This window comes from Hemitrygon akajei, chromosome 11, assembly GCF_048418815.1.
Source record: "Hemitrygon akajei chromosome 11, sHemAka1.3, whole genome shotgun sequence".
NCBI classification, from domain to species: domain Eukaryota; kingdom Metazoa; phylum Chordata; class Chondrichthyes; order Myliobatiformes; family Dasyatidae; genus Hemitrygon; species Hemitrygon akajei.
Window position 1 is genome coordinate 16,697,543 of NC_133134.1, and position 19,403 is coordinate 16,716,945.

The 19,403-nt window shown below is 42.5% G+C and overlaps 1 protein-coding gene across 7 annotated transcripts in view; it reads left to right on the forward strand.

Moving 5' to 3' along the window:
- The window catches only part of axin1 (axin 1), a 164,181-nt gene that overhangs the window by 14,280 nt on the left and 130,498 nt on the right, over nucleotides 1-19,403 (forward strand). For 5 of the 7 annotated variants that reach the window (XM_073060274.1, XM_073060271.1, XM_073060278.1 and 2 more), the window contains exon 2: nucleotides 4,628-5,609. In XM_073060274.1, coding sequence (XP_072916375.1) covers nucleotides 4,732-5,609 — 878 coding nt within the window. In that variant the 5' untranslated portion in view covers nucleotides 4,628-4,731. Of the gene's footprint in view, nucleotides 1-1,192; nucleotides 1,215-1,551; nucleotides 1,615-4,627; nucleotides 5,610-19,403 lie in introns of those variants that run through there. The other 2 variants (XM_073060277.1, XM_073060276.1) reach the window with 2 other exon arrangements.

Sequence of the window (19,403 nt, forward strand, 5' to 3'; positions counted from 1 at the left end):
GACATGAAGTGTATGAAGTGCCGTGGGTTCTTTTAATCCCACATATTTAAAAAAATATTTAAAGACAATTTACAGAGGAAGATGGATGGAAAGGTGATGGATGTGAAAGCAAATATCTGGAGCATTTTGCCCTTGATAAATATCCACGGCTGTAATACGCACTATTTAAGTGGTTATGGTAACTTGGATTGCAATTGTAAATATGCACATTGGGTTAAATTAATTATTATTGCATATGTTCACTGTTGCTGCTGAAGGAGGATACTTTGGCAAATTGTTTCAAAGGATAATTAGTACCAGGTTTATAACATAACTAGTGTCATTAACAATAGAACATCTAAGGACTGCTGATGGTGTGTAGAGATAACTGCATTTTTCAACTTTGTTATTATGATTCGGTGGTTAAAAGAGAGATGTTTAGTTTAACTATTTCTGACCAGATCTAATTGCATGTAGAGATCCATAAGTTGTTTTGCATTCCGGTTTTGACTTTTCTTTCCAACTCTGCTGAATGACTTATGGCCTAATATCAAAACAAAAACAGCAAACAAAACACTGCTCTTAGTGGCGATTTTTTTCTCTCAAATTGTCTTCTGTTGATAAATATTATTGCCCCAAAACTGAGGTTGTGTGTGCGGTTGAAGCCCCAATAACGTGAACCCCAGTTTACACAATGCGGCATTTAGTATGGCAGTGTGAAAGTACCAAGAATTCATGTCATTTTCTATAGGAATGTAAACATTGATGAATGTTTTCTAGTATTTTGGAAATCTCTAATGAATGAAGTACTAGCACACATTGCGAGAATGACATCGTGTGGAATACAAAGGCATTCTGACTTCCCGAGGAATATTCAGATCTGATCGTGCCAAGTGTAAATCAGCAGCAGCAGGAAGTGTTGATTTTATATGTATATATATATTTTTTGCTATTTTGGCGAGTGTTTTTTGCCGTGTAGAATGAGTGTTTTTAGGCCGGTGGATTTTCAGGGTTGTGTGATGTTTGAACTCCATGCAAAGCAAATCCTTGGACAGGGGGCGCTATTCGGATCGTCTTTAGAGGAGCCAGGGAATGTGGATGTGTCTCTGAGTATGCGAGAGATTGAAAATAACAAAGAAAGTGTTTAAGTATTTTCCTGTTGTTAATCACCTTTGCCCATTTGGACTTTAAAGATCTCTGATGCGCGCATAAAACAGAGCACGATTTTTTTAAAGGTAGGTCGTGAAGCTAGAAGCATGTTTAATTGCAGTGAGGTAAAGGTTCCTGAAAATGTGCGGGGGGGGGGGCGGTGAGTTGAATTGTACTTGGATTTTATGCCAATCATTTCTAGATCAAGTTTAGATAAGATTTGTTTCTAGCGGGATCCTTTCCAGATTGATTACTGCAATGATATTCGATGTTATAAAGTTGCATAAGCTGGAATGTTATTAAAGCAAGGGGCCTGAACAGTTTCTATTAGAAGCAAACGAGAACTGCAAGTAGCTAAAAGGGGTCTCGTTTGCACTTTCCCATCCCCCCACGTTGTCGGAGAGGCCAAGAAATGAATGTGATGCGGGCTGCAGACGCATCAGTCAGATCAAGAAGACTCGTGCACAAACCTCTCGCAAGTGGATGGTACAGCGATTCTGTTTCAACCTGATCTGCAATCTCTGCAACTAGCACGTTCAGATAGATCTATTTGACTATAGTTTGAAGGTGGGCGATTAAAAATTTGCCCTTCAGGAAACGATTCATTGGTAAAAGTATCTAAGGAATAATAGCTTAAACATTGCAGCAGATTAAACCGCGATTGTAGGAGGTTTCAAAACATCAAACGGACAGGCTGCTTTAAATGAAGGTCGATGCTTGTGAGTGTAGAGTATCGTTTGTTATTTTTATATTTGGTATATGTCATTGGAACAGTGTTTTGAAGGTCTGTTTTAATTATTTAATTTAAAACATGGGCTAAATGTGGCTTGGTTTGTGCAGATGATGGCTGTATAATTTGTTATCGCTTTTATTCTGCACCACGATTCGTTTTCAAGTAGGATTTTTAAAACAGAAAATGAATATATTTATCAGCAGTTGGTTCCCCTGTGGAGTGCATCATTGAAAAGTAGGCCACTCTGGATCTCGTGTAGATTGTTGTAACAATTCCTGATATTCTGATCTTTCCAATTAGCACAATGCAGAATTTTTAATTGGAGAATTTAATTCTGCACATATGCAAATTTTTTTAGTTTCTGTTATATTTTGAAATGTGCAAGGTGATTTTAAACTTGCTGGAAATTTATACTTCAAGTCTGTGCATGTAGTTTAACTTGTGGAAATATGATTGCGTCCACTGCAACAAGCTGTGTATATTGTATCGTCACAATTGTAACGATTACTTTATGAATTATTAAACCGTTTGCATGAAGTATCTGGGATGGGCATTCCCCAGCAACACGTTTGGGTCTTTCATCTAAACTGCCCTTTCCCTCGTGTAGGAGACAGGTTACAAAGTCTCTTACTCTATTAAAGAGTCTCTCATTTTTAATGGGATATCTTTTGCTTCCCCTTCATATATCCTGTTACTGTATATTGGAAGATATTCATTAGCATTGTACGTACTAGGCAATTTTGGCAAAATGCAGAATATATTTTATTATGTACAATTTAAATCTTCTTGCCTCCTTCCTAAAATAACAAGCAAATCTGATTTCAGTTGGAAGTCTAAATGGGCTGTGATTCCATTATACGCTAACCAGTGTAATTCAGTTTAAGTTGAAGCGACAGCTGGCTTTTGGTAAAGGAAAATTTTGATTTACCGTTCCATCTAGTTAGAAGTAATTTCAATTCTAAAGGAAGCTATGGACTTGAACTTCTATGGCAGTTCTATTTCACAATTTCATAATTTAGGTAATTTAACCGCTTTGCCCTTATCAAGCTCTTGCATACGGTAATACAGAATTATACAGAAACAGCAAGGGGAATAATCATGATTTACTGTAAACAATGGTTTGTTAGCTTGTACAGAAGGAGTAATATTGCAAATATTCAGTATGCATGGGAGGGGGTATGCAATTTATGGGTGTGAAGTGACTAGATGTTGGTTGCTTGTGTTAACACACACTATGTTGGAGGAAATCAGCAGGTTTGGCAGTGTCTGGGTGAGGAATAAAAAGTTGATGTTTTAGGCCAAGACCCTTCCAATATCTGCAGAATCTCTAGTGTTTATGGCTGCTTGTTTCCATTTTTGTGAATGTCATACTGCAAATAGTTTTCAATTATTTTTAATATTTGAAATCTTAATTTTTAATGGATGATGGTAACTCAAGGTCTTCTAATTAACTAAAGAGATTTAACAAATAATCAAATGATAAAACTTTTATGATTTATCAAAAAGAGTTTTTATTTTGCTGAAACTGAAGTTATCTAGAATGTATTTATAATAGTGGATATGAAAACCATGAAATTAAAACTATAGCAATGTCAGATGTTTACCTATAAGTGAAATATGTAATGGAATGAATTTTGGTAGGTAACACATACTTCAGGGTTGGAAGCAATCATTTTTGGTCATATTTTGTATCATTATGCATTGGTGATTTTGAGTTGGAAGAATGACAAAGCATAGTTCACAAAAATTGCAAACAATATCCTCCATCAGGAAAATTTTATCTTTTAAAAAAACATTGCACAAGGCATTATCTTTGTAGCACCATATAATTTTAGGGCACTTCAAGGTAACCTAATTACTTTCCAGGTGTAGTTGTATTTGTAATGAGATATAGTAAGATCATTTGCATATCGTAAGAACTGAGGAACTGCTGTTTTAAATGATAAGATCTGTGTTAATGATCTTGTTTGAACTATGAATGTTACCAGAGTGGAAGAGAACACCCCTGTTCTTAATGGAATATTTAATATGCACTGATAGGGCAAATAGAGTTGGGGCTTAACAGCATCTTTGAAAGTTCATACCTTGGTAATCTGCTGAAATGTCAATCTTAAATGTCCTCAAATTCATGAGCAGCGTGTATCCAGATTTTAAAATGCAGGTGATAATGCTGCTGTGCAGCAAACTCCATTGCATAGATTTTTTTTTCTTTTTAACTCAAAACAACTGCTGTGGTTACTAAATTGTAAACACATCTTTTTCCTCATTTTCTGTCCCTTGTGAAATGGAGCTTCTGTAAGAAATCTGAGACTTGAATACAGCTACACTTTCTCGTACTGTGTTTTAACCAACACCAAATGGTACACAGGAGAAAATTATGCCATTCTTTTATGGGAAAATGGTAAAGTGAATGCTAAGTAAAATCTTTATAGAATTATCAAGAATGGTGTTCATCTTTTGTAGTGCAAAATACTATGTTTCAGAGTTGAAAGTTTACTGTTTGCTTCTGATGCAATAATGGGATATGAATGTTAAAGAATGTTTGAGATGAAGTGATGTTGAAAAATTATGGGAAAAGAGAAATACTCATTCTGTTTTCATTTGCTCATAATATTATGGGGAAGGGGAATCGGAAAAAAATGTTTGTTTTGACCTGATGGCTCTAAGTCGACGTCATTTCTGATCGGTGGCTTTGAAATTAATAATTGAATTATTTTAGATGTTTTGTTAAAATATTACAGCAATTAATTTTATTTTTAATTACAGGAAGAATACAATACAACCAATATTTGTTTCCTGCTTGAATACTTGACCCTGGAAAGAATTGGGATTGTACTGGATTTTGTGCTGCGTGTGTGGTCGCTACAAAAATGAGTGCAAGGGGAAAGGCGTATTTGGCAGACCTTGGGGGAAGTTTTACTGAAGATGCACCAAGACCACCTGTTCCAGGCGAAGAAGGTGAGCTGGCATCCACAGACAGTAGGCAATTAAACCACGGTTTCTATCCCATAAAAAATGATGGACTTAAAAGTGAGGCTTCAACAGCAACCCCACGGAGGCCAGATTTGGATTTGGGTTACGAACCAGAGGGGAGTGCTTCCCCAACACCCCCATACCTGAAATGGGCAGAGTCATTGCACTCTTTGTTGGATGATCAGGATGGAATAAATTTATTCAGGACTTTTTTAAAGCAAGAAGACTGTGCGGACCTTCTGGATTTTTGGTTTGCATGCAGTGGATTCAGGAAACTGGAACCTAATGATTCTAATGAAGAAAAGAGGCTGAAATTAGCAAAAGCCATATACAAGAAGTACATTCTGGACAACAATGGTATTGTATCTAGACAGATCAAACCAGCCACAAAAAGTTTCATTAAGGATTGTGTTATGAAGCAACAGATAGATCCTGCTATGTTTGACCAGGCCCAAACTGAAATTCAGACAATGATGGAGGAGAACACCTACCCTGTATTCCTGAAGTCTGATATTTATTTGGAATATACAAGGACAGGTGGCGAAAGTCCAAAGTTGTTTAGTGATCAAAGCTCAGGGTCTGGAACAGGAAAAGCTTTATTAGGATATTTACCTACATTGAATGAAGATGAGGAATGGAAATGTGACCAAGACACAGAAGAACAAAAAGGGAGAGATTTGGCTACTGTAAGCAGGCTTACACAGAAATTGCTTATGGAAACAGCACCACAACGTGCTGGTCCAACAAGGCGATTCGATGAGGCTCGGGAATACAGGTAAATGGCTTGGTACTATTGACTGCAGTAAAAAATCCATTGTTATTACTGGGCCTAATGATGTTTTGTGGCAAAGCTATGCTTGAACATAAGTAGCCTCTTAATGTTTTCATACTTGATTTGTTATTTGGTAAGATGTTGATTTAGTCTGTTTTTATCTTCCAGTGAACGTTTATACAATCTGTTTATAAAACTAGCTGCATTTTCCCTGCTAAAATGCTCCATGTAAATGAAACTTGATTGTAATTGCTTTAATGTCAGAAATAACATTTTCTCTTGTGTTTTGCTAGTTACTGGATTTGAAGTTAATGTATGCTATTGCTGATGATGGGATATATGAATGTATTAGTCAATCAAACTGTGGTCAATATGATGAAACAAAAGTTGGTTCTATCTTTTAATTTATTGTATTTATTGGTCATAATTAAACTATTTGAAAATATTCTGAAATCTGTGAAAACTGTGCTCAGCACAGTCTTAGGAATAGTTCATATAGACAGAACAAGAGTATTTCTATGAAAGTTAAGTTGGATACATTCCAAAGCAGACTTGCATTAAGAGGTGTGCTTTTTTTAAAAACCTGTATTCTCCTGGTGTAGTAAATCTAATATTGTAAATGGGAATGAGTTCCTATCAGTAGTCTTGTGATCAATCCAAACTTTCTCCCAGAACTGCAAGAGAATGCATTCTAAGTCCTGCTCATGGTATAGGAAGCTAATCTTTGCAGTGGTTCATTCAGTACCCAAGAAGTACATGTGTGCAATTAAACATATCCAGAAATGCAAAGTTGAAAATTTTTATTCAGATTAACCCTGTTTTATCAAAGGTTTGAAGTGCTTGTACATCAACAGATTGATTAACTTTAAGAATGTAGTTCAAATAAAGCAAAAGATCTGGTTTAATCCATTAGTCTACATACTTGCAACCAACAAGCTCCATTCATGTGATGGTAACTATTAAGAAACCACATGTGCTCTTAAATGTCATTTCCAAAGGAGGTATTAATTCAAGCTGAAAGGAATTTGAGATTAGCATCAAGCTGCAAGGTTGAGAAATTTTATTTGGACTGTTGAGCATATGCCCCTAACTGAGCTGATGTAGCATTGGCCTAGCTTGCTCTACTTGCAGCAAACATTTCAGATATCACAGCTGGGACAGAAAACTACATCAAATATTACAAAATGCTTTCAGTATTAAGCAAAATGTATGTTGTTGAAAAGGAAAACCTTGGCCTCATTTATTTGTACTTAAATATTGTCAAATTGATTTTGTTTTGTATAAATTGCTTGCAAAAGGTGTGCATATAGATCCTTGCTAGTCCCCAGCTGAGACTTTGAATGGTGGATGCATTAATCTGTGAAGTCCTTGCATTAAATCATATTGATTACATAAGGCACAGGTTTAAAAAAAAAATAAACTTGCATGAAAAAAATCTACGGTATTTCTTGTAATATTTAAGACTATTTGCTAGTTCAGGTATGGTGGCCTTTTTTTAAGAAAAAATGAGTTCTTCATCCTTGTATATTTTTGTATACATGCAAACTGCCTTTCTTATCCACTTGTTACTCTCACTGATCTCCTCCTGGCATTTACCTCACAAGTGTGACAAGTGCTACGTCTCCCTCATTACCATTCAGAGCACTAAGCAATCCTTGCAAGTGAGGTGACACTTCACCTGTGAGTCTTTCAGGGTTATCTATTGTATCTGGTGGTCCTCCTTTAAATTAGTGAGTCCCAACACAGATTAGGCAACTATATCGAGCATCTTAACGCAGCCACAAGATGCATGATCTCCCACTGGCTGTTCTTTCAACTTGGCTTTCCATTCTGACATGTCTGTCCGTGGTTTCCACTATTTCCATAATGACGCCAAACTCAGATTGGAGAAGCAACATCTCATTCTGACTGGGTAGCAACCAACCTGATAGCATGAACATAGATTTCTCTAACTTCTAGTAATTTTTACCCCTTCTGTCCTTACTCCTTCCCCTCTCACACCTTATTAATTGAAAGCCTATTGGAAAAAAACTTGTTCTTGTGAGTGATACATGGTATCTTCAAAGTTAGTTGCTATTCAAACTAATAGCTATTTTAAGTGAATCATTGTGGTTTAGTAATTCTTTAAACATTAATTTGCTCTTATTTCCAAACTATTGATTTTTTTCTTAAATATTGATAATTTGTTATCACAACTCCAAGTTTCAAAACTATACCAGGATTCTTTCTTTGACTGCATACCTTTTGAATCTTTGGCTTCACCTTTGCTACATGTTTCTTTATAGCTTGGGTGTTGAGCATGGTCCTTCTGTCTCTGTGCCCTTCCTGTATTTTCCCAACATCAGAACCAATTTGCTAGAGCCACACCTTCCAGAAGCCCCTCTCCCTGCCCAATTATACTGGCTATTTTGTTCTGATGTATACACCCCATTTAATAAAGCTAATGGGCCTATTATCATCTTTCTTCCTGGTTGCTTGGCGGCTAGTTTCCATTCTGATTTTTATGCTTTATATTTTCTTAATCCAAATGAAATCTTCGCTATCCAACATGATTTTAATAAAGAACCATCAAGACTTCCAGTCCATCTCTGAAAAATATGTTAATTTTTAATCTTCAAGCCCACAATATGTAGAATTTGGAACCAGATGGCAGTCGCAGAATCAAGTTTAATAACACTGGCATATGTTATGAAATGTAGTTTTGCGGCAGCAGTGCATTGCAATACATAATTTTAAAAAACTTTAAATTGCAGTAAGAAATATATGATAAAAATTAAACTAAATAAATAGTACAAAAAATAGTGAAATAGTGTGGATGGGTTCATTGTCAATTCAGAAATTTGATGGCATTGGAGGAACTATTCCTAGAAAGTTGTGTGCCTTCAGGCTCCTGTGTCACCTCTTTGGTAGTAATGAGAAGAGGACATGTTCTGTGTGATGGGGGTCCTTAATGAAGATGTCATTGATGCTGAGTCCAGTGCACATGTTGGAGCTGGCTGAGTTTGCAACTTTCTGCAGCTTTTTTCAATCCTGTTCAGTAACCCCGCTCCATACCAGAAGGTGATGCACCCAGTTAGAATGCTTTCCACAATATATAGAACATAGAATAGTACAGCACATTACAAGTCCTTCGGCCCACAATGTTGTGCTGACTCTCAAACCCTGCCTCCCATATAACCCCCCACCTTAAATTCCTCCATATACCTGTCTAGTAGTCTCTTAAACTTCACTAGTGTATCTGCCTCCACCACTGACTCAGGCAGTGCATTCCACGCACCAACCACTCTCTGAGTGGAAAAACCTTCCTCTAATATCCCCCTTAAACTTCCCTCCCCTTACCTTAAAGCCGTGTCCTCTTGTACTGAGCAGTGGTGCCCTGTGGAAGAGGCGCTGGCTGTCCACTCTGTCTATTCCTCTTAATATCTTGTACAAATTATATCTGTAGAAATTTTTAATTGTCTTTGGTGATGTAACAGGTCTCCTCAAGCTCCTAATGAAATATAACTGCAGTCATGCTTTCTTTGTTACTGCATCAATATATTGGACCCAGGTAGATCGCTAGCGATATTGACACCCAGGGGCTTGAAACTGCTCACCATTTCCACTACTGATCTCTAAGGATTGGTGTGTGTTGTATCAACTTCAACTTGTTGAAGTTCACAGTCCATTCCTCAGTTTTACTGACGTTGAGTGCAAGGTTGTTGTTGGAACACCACTCAACCAGCTGATCTCTTGTTCTTGTCACCTCCTTGTTACTATCTGAAATTCTGTTAGCAATTGTTGTGTCATTGCCAAATTTATAGATGGAGTTTGAGCAGTGCCTAGCTACACAATCATGGAAGCAGAGACAGTAAAGCTGTGGGTTAAGCACACATCCTTGACATGCATCAGTGTTGATTATCAGTGAGGATGTTATTTCTTACACACACTGACTGTTGTCTCCCAGTTAGGAAGTTGAGGATCCAGTTGAGAGGGAGGTAGGGAGGTACAGAGGCCCAGACTTTTGCGCTTGGTTAGTACTGAGGGTATGATGTTATTGACACTGAGCTGTAATCAGCAAGCAGTAGCCTGAGGTAGGTATTCCTATTGACAAGGTGATCCAAGGCCAAGTGGAGAGCCCATGAAATTGCATCTGCTGTAGACCTATGGTGGCAATAGACAAGTTGCAGGTCTTTGGGCATGAATTGATTTTGGCCATGACCAACCTCTCAAAATATTTCGTGACAATGGATGTGAGTGCCACTGCATGTTAGTCATTGAGACAGCTCACTGTGCTCTTCTTGGGCACTGGTATGATTGTCACCCTTTTGAAGGGCAAGAATCATACCAGCACCGACTAGAGCAGTGAGAAATTGAAGATGTCCTTGAACACTCTGCCAGTTGGTTGGCACAGGTTTTCAGAACCCTATCTGGTTTACCATCAAGGCCTAATGCCTTGCAAAGTGTTCACCTCATGAAGATTGTTCTGATGCTGGCCTTTGAGACAGATCATAAGGTTACCATATGCTGCAGGGATTCATACAGGTGTAGTTTTACTCTTTTCCAAACCATAAAAGGCATTTGGCTCATCTAGAAACCATTCATGATGTTGGGTTTTGTTTAATAGGAAGTGGTGGTTTATAAACCCAGGCAGAACTGACGTGCATTCGATTCTGTCTAATTTCAATTGGAATTATTTTCTTCACCCTTAAAACAGCTTTCTGGGGGTCGTACCTGGACTTCCTGTATAGTTCTGGATCAGCAGTCTTGAATGCAACAGATTTAGCCCTCAGCAGACTACAAATCTTCTGGTTCATCCATGGGTTTTGGTTTGGATGTGTTCTCAAAGACGTACACTCATTCTCACTGGTCTTGATGCAGTTGGACACAACTGTGGTGTATTCATTCAGATTTGAAGGTGAATCCCTGAATATTGTCCAGTCCACCAACACAAAGCAATCCTCTTTTTCCCTTGATCGTACCTTGGTCCTCATCATTGGTGCTGCGGTCTTGAAGACTGATTTATATTTGTGCGTCGCATCGGTGCAGTAGGTAGCACGTACCTATGCCTTAGGATGACATGCACCTCTCCAGAAAAGTTACTCAAGCGTCGTGGTGACACAGACAGCAACAACTATGATTGGTCCACTTGGTAACATCACATTTCCTCCCACACATTTCCGGTTGCTGCTTCTCCCGCCATGTCTGTAGGCTGTGCATACACTGATACGAAATAGATGAACAAAATCGTCAAATCTACCTGCCAACATGCAAAAGTGTTTGAAATGCATTTGCTCGTCCATGTCTCTCACGAAGAAACTCAACACAGTGGCATAGAAACCCCCACCGCCATCTAGCATTTTGGCGCACACCAACGCATGCTCGCTATGGTGTAAAGTGACACAAGTGAAAATCAGGGTTACGGCGTAGGCTGCGGCATAGCCCGTACGCACAAGTATAAATCAGCCTTTAGTCTCTGCCTATGTGCCGGGAATAGAAGTACAGCCAGGTGATCAAACTTTTCAAAGTGCGGGTATGGGTGATGCAGTGAGCATTCTTGATAGTGCTATAACAGTGGTCGAGTGTTGGCTTCTCTGGTTAGAAACATAGAAAAACTACAGCACAATACAGGCCCTTCAGCTGACAATGCTGTGTTGAACATGTACTTTAGAAATTACCTAGGGTTACCCATAGCCCTTTATTTTTCTAAGCTCCATGTACCTATCCAGGGGTCTCTTAAAAGACCCAAATGTTGTACAGGTGATATGTTTATGCATGCTTAGTTCAGAGACTCCTTCAAGCCGGCCTGATTGAAATCCCCTTCAATGATAGGGAAAGCATTGGTGTGGCTGTTTCGTGCCTGCTGTTCATAGTGCTCAACTCCTCCAGTGCCTGCCTGATGTTGGCCAGAGGTGGCGCATACATTGCTACTAGGATGATGATGGATAATTCCCTTAGCAGATAAAATGGATGACACTAGACTGCTAGATGTTACAAGTCAGGTGAGCAGGACTGCAACAGAACCATCACGTCTGTGCACCACAAAGAGTTAATCATTATATCTTGAATGCACTTAATAATTGAGTATCTGTAAATCAATGGAGTAGAGTGTTCCAAACTTTGCAGCCCTTTTAAGGGTAGAAAAGTTTTATCATTTCAGTTCTTAGTGCCTCACTGCCCCATGTATTTATTGTGTGATAGCCCGGTTCTGGACTACCCAGCCAAGTTAAAAGTCTTCCTAGATTCTACGCTATTGAGTCCTTCACAATTTTATTTCAGAGGTTCCCTTTCATTGACTCGAACTATTGGAGCATGCCTTAGCCTCTTCTAACATAATCCCTTCACCATAAATTGGTCTAATATTTCTCGTACACCCCCAAAAACAAGATAATGTTGGAAATAGATTATTTTCTCATGTAATGAGGTACAAAACTTGTTTTGCATGCCATTGACAGATCATTACATTACAACAGTACATTGAAGTAGTACATAGTTTTGGTCACAAGCAACACAGGCCAGGTACGACTTTGTATTTTATATCCAATCCCTTCATATTGAAAGATTAAGAAAACCTGTTTTATGTCTGTCATGTTTATAAGAAGACTCACATTTCTAATTTGTCTTTTTTTTAAAAAAAATACAATGAATTGTGATTAATTTAGACACATTGGGACCAGTACATTTTGGCACAATTAAGTGGCTGCCCCAATTAACCAAAGTTTCTTAAGTTTCTTGTAAATAGTTAATGTATAAAAAAAGGCAAACTGCCATTTGACTGAGTAATTGTGTTTAAATGAAAATGCAGAATAAATTAGAACAGTGACAATACTACTACAGTACTATAAAACTGTAGTTCCTAAGTCGACAGAGAAATTCATCAAGTGTACACCGCAGTATTCTTTCGACTGTAAATGAACAAAATCCACACAGACACCTAGTGCAAATAATGGACTGCCTTCACAGTGCTTTAGATGATTGCATCCTTCAAATTTTCCTTTTCAAGATGATTGTCAATACCTTTAAATTCTTCATTGTTCCTAACTTGAAGTAGTGAGATACAAGCCTCAATACTTGAAACTGCAGTGAACAGAACAGTTCTGAATTGATTTGCTGCTTATTTCTCACCAACTAGCAGTGACTAAAATCACTGGTTTATGAGCATAAACACACAGCTGTCTCTAAAATTGATCTAAGATGGTGTAGTGCTTAACAACCACACAAGTGCAGACAACTGACACAAGTTCGAAATTTCAGCAACAGTGTACTGTCCCAATTAAGAGGCATAGTGTTCCAAATAAGTGGCTACCCTGTTTAAACGAAGGCCCAGTTAACCATTGGCGCTGAAAGTGTGGTAATATTTGCAAGCTGTTCTCGATGCCATCCTCAGACTGGTTGTTAATGCGAAGATGCATTTCACTATATTTCAATGTGCACTTGGACAAATAAAGTCTATCTTTATCTTTACCATTATACTTTCAGCTCATCTATACATTATGAACAGTCCCTATGCCCTTTATCTAAATGATTAACATAAATCGTAAAAGACGAGGCCGAAGTACTCATCCGTGCAGTGCTGCTAGTTAATCCTTAATCAATTTTAATATATTGCTTTCAGTCTGTCAGGTTTTAACTTGATATAGTGCCACACAAAGTGCTTTTCAAAATTGATCATGTATTCCCCTATATCTGTTAAGATAGATATAACCTACATTGGAGGCGGAGATTTCAGAGACAGGGTTCTGTCGTTTCTGAGGAGTGAGGGGAAAGGTGGTCTGGTTTGGAAAGTTTAATTAGTCCCTGTCCCCCAGTGAAGAGTGAGAGTTCTAAGTTTGCATCAGCCCTTACCTCCCTGGCAAATAAGTGGCCCAGTGCATAGGCAGTGGGTCCCTGCCGGAAGCTAAGAATTTTCTCTGGAATAACGCCCACCCCTGAGGGGGAGGAGGAGTATGAGATGTGGGTGAGCACACCTCTCTGTTGTGAGATGAGTGGCAGTGCTCTGATGACGAAAAGAGCCAGAGATTAGCTGAAAGTTTGAGGGGGACGGTAGCTGATCTAGCAAGAGCCGTGACAGTTAACCAACCCTCTGCTCCCCTTGCTGAGTATCTAGACACATTAGAGAGCGCTTTTGGTATGAGAGGGAGCCCTTTGGAGCTCATGAGGGAGTTTCAAAACATGCGTCAGGAGAAGAGGGAGAAGCTTTCCGCATTCCTTTTTCAGCTAGAGAGACAGCTAAATTGTTTGCGGTGCCGGGGGGTGGGGGAGGGGGGGGAGTCATTTGGGCAGCTGAGGTGGATAAGTTAAGGATGGTACAGATAGCCAAGGGCGCCCAGCCCCAGGACATGATTGCTTGGGGTCTCTGACAGTCCCGTAAAACGTAACCCCCCTCCCTCATTTGTTCAGCTGATCGGTGAGGTGCGGGAGGAGGAGAACGCGAGAGGACTCCGTCAGCAGGGTACGGTCCTCGGTAGTAGCCCCTTGTGATGAAGTGACTGGGGCCAGCCCAACCCAAGAAATGGTAAAGGAGATGGTGGCAGAGCTGAGAACGGCGATGTCCTGGATGTTAACAGCGGGTGTGGACCCTCCGTATGATAGAACTGGTAGAGAGGGCACCCCCTCCCCCCCCAAGGGGCCGGACTACGCAGAGGGCTGCGGGTGGCAGAGGTTCTGCGAGAAGAGGGGCGGCTGGTAGCATGTGCTATAATTGTGAGGAAGAGGGACACTTCCGGCAGGACTGTGAGTGGCAGGAACCCCCTCGGAGAGTGAGCCCCCGGGTATCTAAGCAGGGAGATGTCGGGAAACTTAGAGGAGACCCAGTGAAGGAACGGCCTGGTATCTCGTGGGGGGGGGGGGGGGGGGGGGGACACACGTTCCCAGCAATGTACCAAAGTACTCCCGAAAGCAAAAGACCCTATTCCTGATGGCTTAGTGGGACCACGCTTCTGTGTCGCTACGAATAGAGGGAATATATGCTAAAGCCATACTTGACACAGGGTTGCAGGTCACGTTACTGTACTGTTCGTTTTACAACTGGTATCTGAAGCATTTACCCTTGACGCCATTCAGTGCACTGGAGATCTGGGGTATCATTGCTGGTGATTATCCATACAATGATTATTTGTTAGTGAAACTGGAGTTCTCGGAGGCCTGAGGTTCTTGATACATTGGTGCTGGTTTGCCTGGACCCTGTTGAGAGGGCAGCGTTTCAATTTCAGTGGGGACCAACATATCTCTTGTGAGGAGGCTCATGGGGGCCTGCAAGGAGAAGGATGGCGGAGCTTTCTGGGAACCTTGTCCGTGCGTGAGGTGTTTTGGACTGCTTTTGAGAGTGCGTGGCAGCATTGGGCCAGATACCGAATTTAAATAAGGGACTGTGTGGTTCACCAGTCAAAACCAATGGTGGTAAGGCCTGGGGAAGTAATGAGACTGATGGGGACCCCCAAATTTCCCGGAGTGCCTGAGGGCGAAGCCCTCTTAGTGGATGCTCTAGATGACCACAAGGGGGAGTCAGGGTTTCCTGCTGCGGTACTGGTGAGGCCCAAATTGCAGAAGCCCTCAGTTGTACAGGCGAGCAGGATGGCAGTGATTGTCAGGAACACTACGAAGATGGAGGTCACCTTCAAGTGGGGGATGCTTCTGGCGCCTCTGTTCCTGGTGACTGTAATGTCTGGTGCCCCTGTGAGGCACGCTGGGGAGAAACTATTGGAAAAGTTGACCGCTGAGTCATTCAACTTCGGGGACTCCCCGGTGTCACCGGGTTGGAAAAAGAGACTGGTAGAGAAGATACTGAAGCTGGAAGGTGTCGTTTCCAGTGGCAAGTTTGATGTGGGTTGTTTCAAGAGCACTTAACACACTATCTGGGTGACCGAGGACACCCTGTTTAGAGAGAGGTTGCGGCAACTGGCCCCTGCAGACGTGGAAGACTGTGGCAGCACTGGTGTAAGTTGAAGGAAGCTGGGATCATCACTGAAGCCCCTATGCATCCCCTATAGTAGTGGCCTAGAAGAAGAACGGGAAGGTACAAGTGTTTGGACTATAGGACTCTGAACAATGTACGGTCCTGAGGGTTGAAGACGCACTGGCCTGTCTGAGTGGTGCGGTGGTTCATTGTGCTGGATTTGAAGAGTGGATATTACCAGATCCCTATGAGTGAGGCGGACAAAGAGAAAATGGCCTTATATGTCCCTTGGGATTCTTCTAATTCGAAAGGATGCCCCAGGGCATATCGGGAACCCCTGCAACCTTCCAGCAGGTCATGGAGAAGATGGTGGGGGATATGAACTTGCCTGAGGTGTTGGTGTGTTTGGATGACCTCATAGTATTTGGATCCACCTTGGAAGAACATGAAGCGAGGCTACTGAAGGTGCTCGGCCGCCTGAAAGCTAAAGGGTTAAAACTTTCCTCGGACAAGTGCCAGTTCTGCAAAATGTCAATTAGCTATGTCGGACGCATAATCTCCCAAAATGGAGTAGCTACAGACCCACCTAAGATAGAAGTGGTGACCACTTGACCAAGGCCCCAGACTGTGAGCGCTTAGCGCTCGTTCCTCAGGTTTCGTGGTTATTATCGGAGATTCATGAAGGGCTACGTCAAAGTGAGTCACCTCTTGAGTCAGCTTCTGTGTTGTTACCCTCCCTTGGAGAAGAAGGGGGGGGGGAACAAAAGGACAGGAGGGTGGAGAATATCCCAACCTGTCGGAGCCTTTTGGACAGAGGTCAGATGTAAAATGTGAGGAGGCTTTTCAGTTGCTGAAGGAGCTGCTGACTCAGGTGCTAGTGTTGGCATTTGCGGACCCATGATTGTCGTATGTACTGCACACAGATGCCTGCTGAGAGGGTTTAGGGGGCATCCTGTATCAGGATCAGGGCACCGGGGTGAAGCCTGTGACATTTGTCTGCTGGAGTTTGTCGCCCTTCAAGTGAAACTATTTCACGCACTTGGAATTCCTGGCGTTGAAATGGGCGGTGGTGGATAAGCTGAGTGGCTGTCTCTACGGGGCCAAGTTTGGGGTGAGGACGGACAACAGCCCCCTAACTTATATCCTGACCTTGGCGAAACTGGATGCCACTGGCCATTGGTTCTTGGCAACGTTTGTCTGCCTATGATTTCAGCCTAAAGTACCAGCTGGGGAGCCGGATCATTGATGCGGATGCTTTGTCCCGATGGGTGCCTGAGGAACTGGACAGGAACGAGGAGTGGGAGGGCGTTCCTGCCCCTGGGTGAAGGCCATGTGTCAGTTTGCCGTCACTGTGAAGGCAGAGAAAAAGGAGAGGCAGGATCGAGCAGTGGATCAGTTGGGGGCTTCTGATGATGCCATACCCCAAGATTACTGTTATCTAACTGCTCTGAAGACAAATCAGCTGCAGGAATTGAGTTCTGGGGAAGTGGCAGCTGCTCAGTGAGATGATCTGGGAATTGGCACTATGTGGTCTGCGGTTGAAAAGGGAGACATAGCTCAGGTGGAGAAGACAGAACACTCTTCAGTGCCTCCATTACTGAAAGAATGGCCTCGGTTGGAGTTGAAGAACCAGATCTTATACCAGGTCACGTCACCCCTGGACCGACCTTGGCGTTGCCAACTGGTTCTGCCCGAGAAGTATCGGAGGATCGAGTTGAAGTCACTACCTGATGATTCTGGACATATGGGGGTGGAAAAGACCTATGGATTGCTCAGAGACTGGTTTCACTGGCCCCGAATGAAGTCGGAGGTTGAAAAATACTGCAAGTCGTGCATTCGCTACATACGGCGGAAGGCGCTGCCTACACGGGCAGCTTCTTTGTCCCACTTGCAGAGTGCAGGGCCCCTGGACCTGGTGGTTATGGATTTCCTGTCCATAGAACCCGATGCCAGCAACATGGCAAATGTCTTAGTCATCACGGACCACTACACCAGATATGCTCGGGCTTTTCCTACCAAGGACCAGAAGGTGACTATGGTGGCAAAAGTGTTAAGGGAGAAGTATTTCATTTATTATGGCCTTCCCAGGCGGATACATAGTGACCAGGGATGGGACTTCGAGAGCAGACTCATCTATGAGTTATTGGGCATGCTTGCAGTTGAGAAGTCGAGGACCACGCCCTATCACCCGCAGGGCAATTCCCAGCCTGAGAGGTTTAATCAGACCTTGCTAGACATGCTCAGGACCCTGGAAATCAGCAAGAAGAGCAGGTGGAGTCAACATATTGGGCATCTGGTTCACTGTTAGACGAAATGAAGCTCCTGGGTACTTGCCATATTATCTGATGTTTTAGCGTGAGGCAAGGTTGCCCACTGACCTTTGTTTTGGAACTGACAAGGGTGACTTACCACTGAAGCCTTATCTGAAATATGTATCTGATAGGAGGAGAGAGCTGAAAAAGACTTATGAATTGGCTGGGGTTGCGGCCGCCAAGCAGAATCGAGGAAATAGGAGGCATGAAAAGAAAGTGAGGTTCTCCCAACTCCTGCTGGGAGACCGAGTCCTCATTAGGAATTTGGGGCTACCTGGAAAGCGCAAGTTGGCTGACTGCTGGGCGGCCACACCCTATGTGGTGGAGAGTCAGATGCCAAACCTACCAGTTTTCCAGGTGAAACCAGAGGAGGGGAATGGGCCTGTCAAGATTCTGCATCGGAACCACCTGTTGCCCCTGGGTCAAGAGGTGCAGGTAGACCCACAGCCCGACTTGGAGCCTACACCTAGTAAGAGGACTCTGCAAAAATGCGGGGCTACTGCCGGGCCCACAGCAGGAGAGGCTGGGCCAGGCCCCACTCATGAGAGGGTTACTGATTTGGTGGATGATGATCTGGATGTGTGTACATGCTGTCGTTTGCTAACTCACCATTGATTGAGGTAGAGACTCCTGGCCCTTCTCCCACTGAGTCAGGTGAAGTGGGGCGTGCTATCACTTCCACTTGAAGTGATAGCCCCCCCCCCCCCACTATCACTTGGAGTGGATAGCGTGGGTTACAGCAGGACCCTGAAGGAGAGAAAGCAGGGCCTGGACACGGGACAGAGGGCTCAGAGTTGCAGGGGGCATGAGTCATTCATTCATAGCTTGTCACACCAGACAGTCAGCCATTTGTGTCTAGCGCATAGTGTCAGGATTGGTTTCCTTTTGGATTAAACGGGTCACGGAATGAACGTTCCTGACTCAACCCTTTTTTAACGTGGCCGAGTGGCTAGCTCAGTGCTCAACCTGGCACAGATGGAAAGCGTACCTGGGTGGGGTGGGGGGTTGCTGACTGGGTTCGAACTTGGGAGCCTTCACTTCCGAAGTCCAGTGCTGATGCCACTGCTCCACCAGCCAGCTGGGGCATGAGTGATAGATCGGGGGAGGACTCGTCAAGTAGACCCGAAGTATCCCTAGTAGCGTCTGAGCCTGAGGAGTTAGGTGAGGAGATACTGAGGTCGCAGAGAATTAAGAGGCCACCACTAGATAGGTTGGGTTATGTAGCGCCTAGGGAAAAGGGCGTGATCTCTACTGTTTTGGGGAGCTATGTCACTGCCTTTTGCACCTGGATTGGGCTTTGTGTTTTGCAGGGAAGGGTTGGTGAATTATCTCAACGTCATGAGGACATGACTAAATCTAGTGGGGGGAGAATGTAATGGCTTCTCTGTAATGTTCACTGCTGAGGTAACGGTTGCTCTGTAGCAGCAATGTTTGGGTTATGGCTGGAGATAACAGGATCGTAGCATGCATATTAGCCAATCAGAGATTGTTGCTTTGTCTTGTGTATCTGGAAGGGTGTTTTTTATTGTGGTCTTTTGTCATGGAGAGAAGAAGAGGGAGGACGCATGTGGTGAGAGCTGGTAGACCACTGGACGAAGTGAACTGGGATCT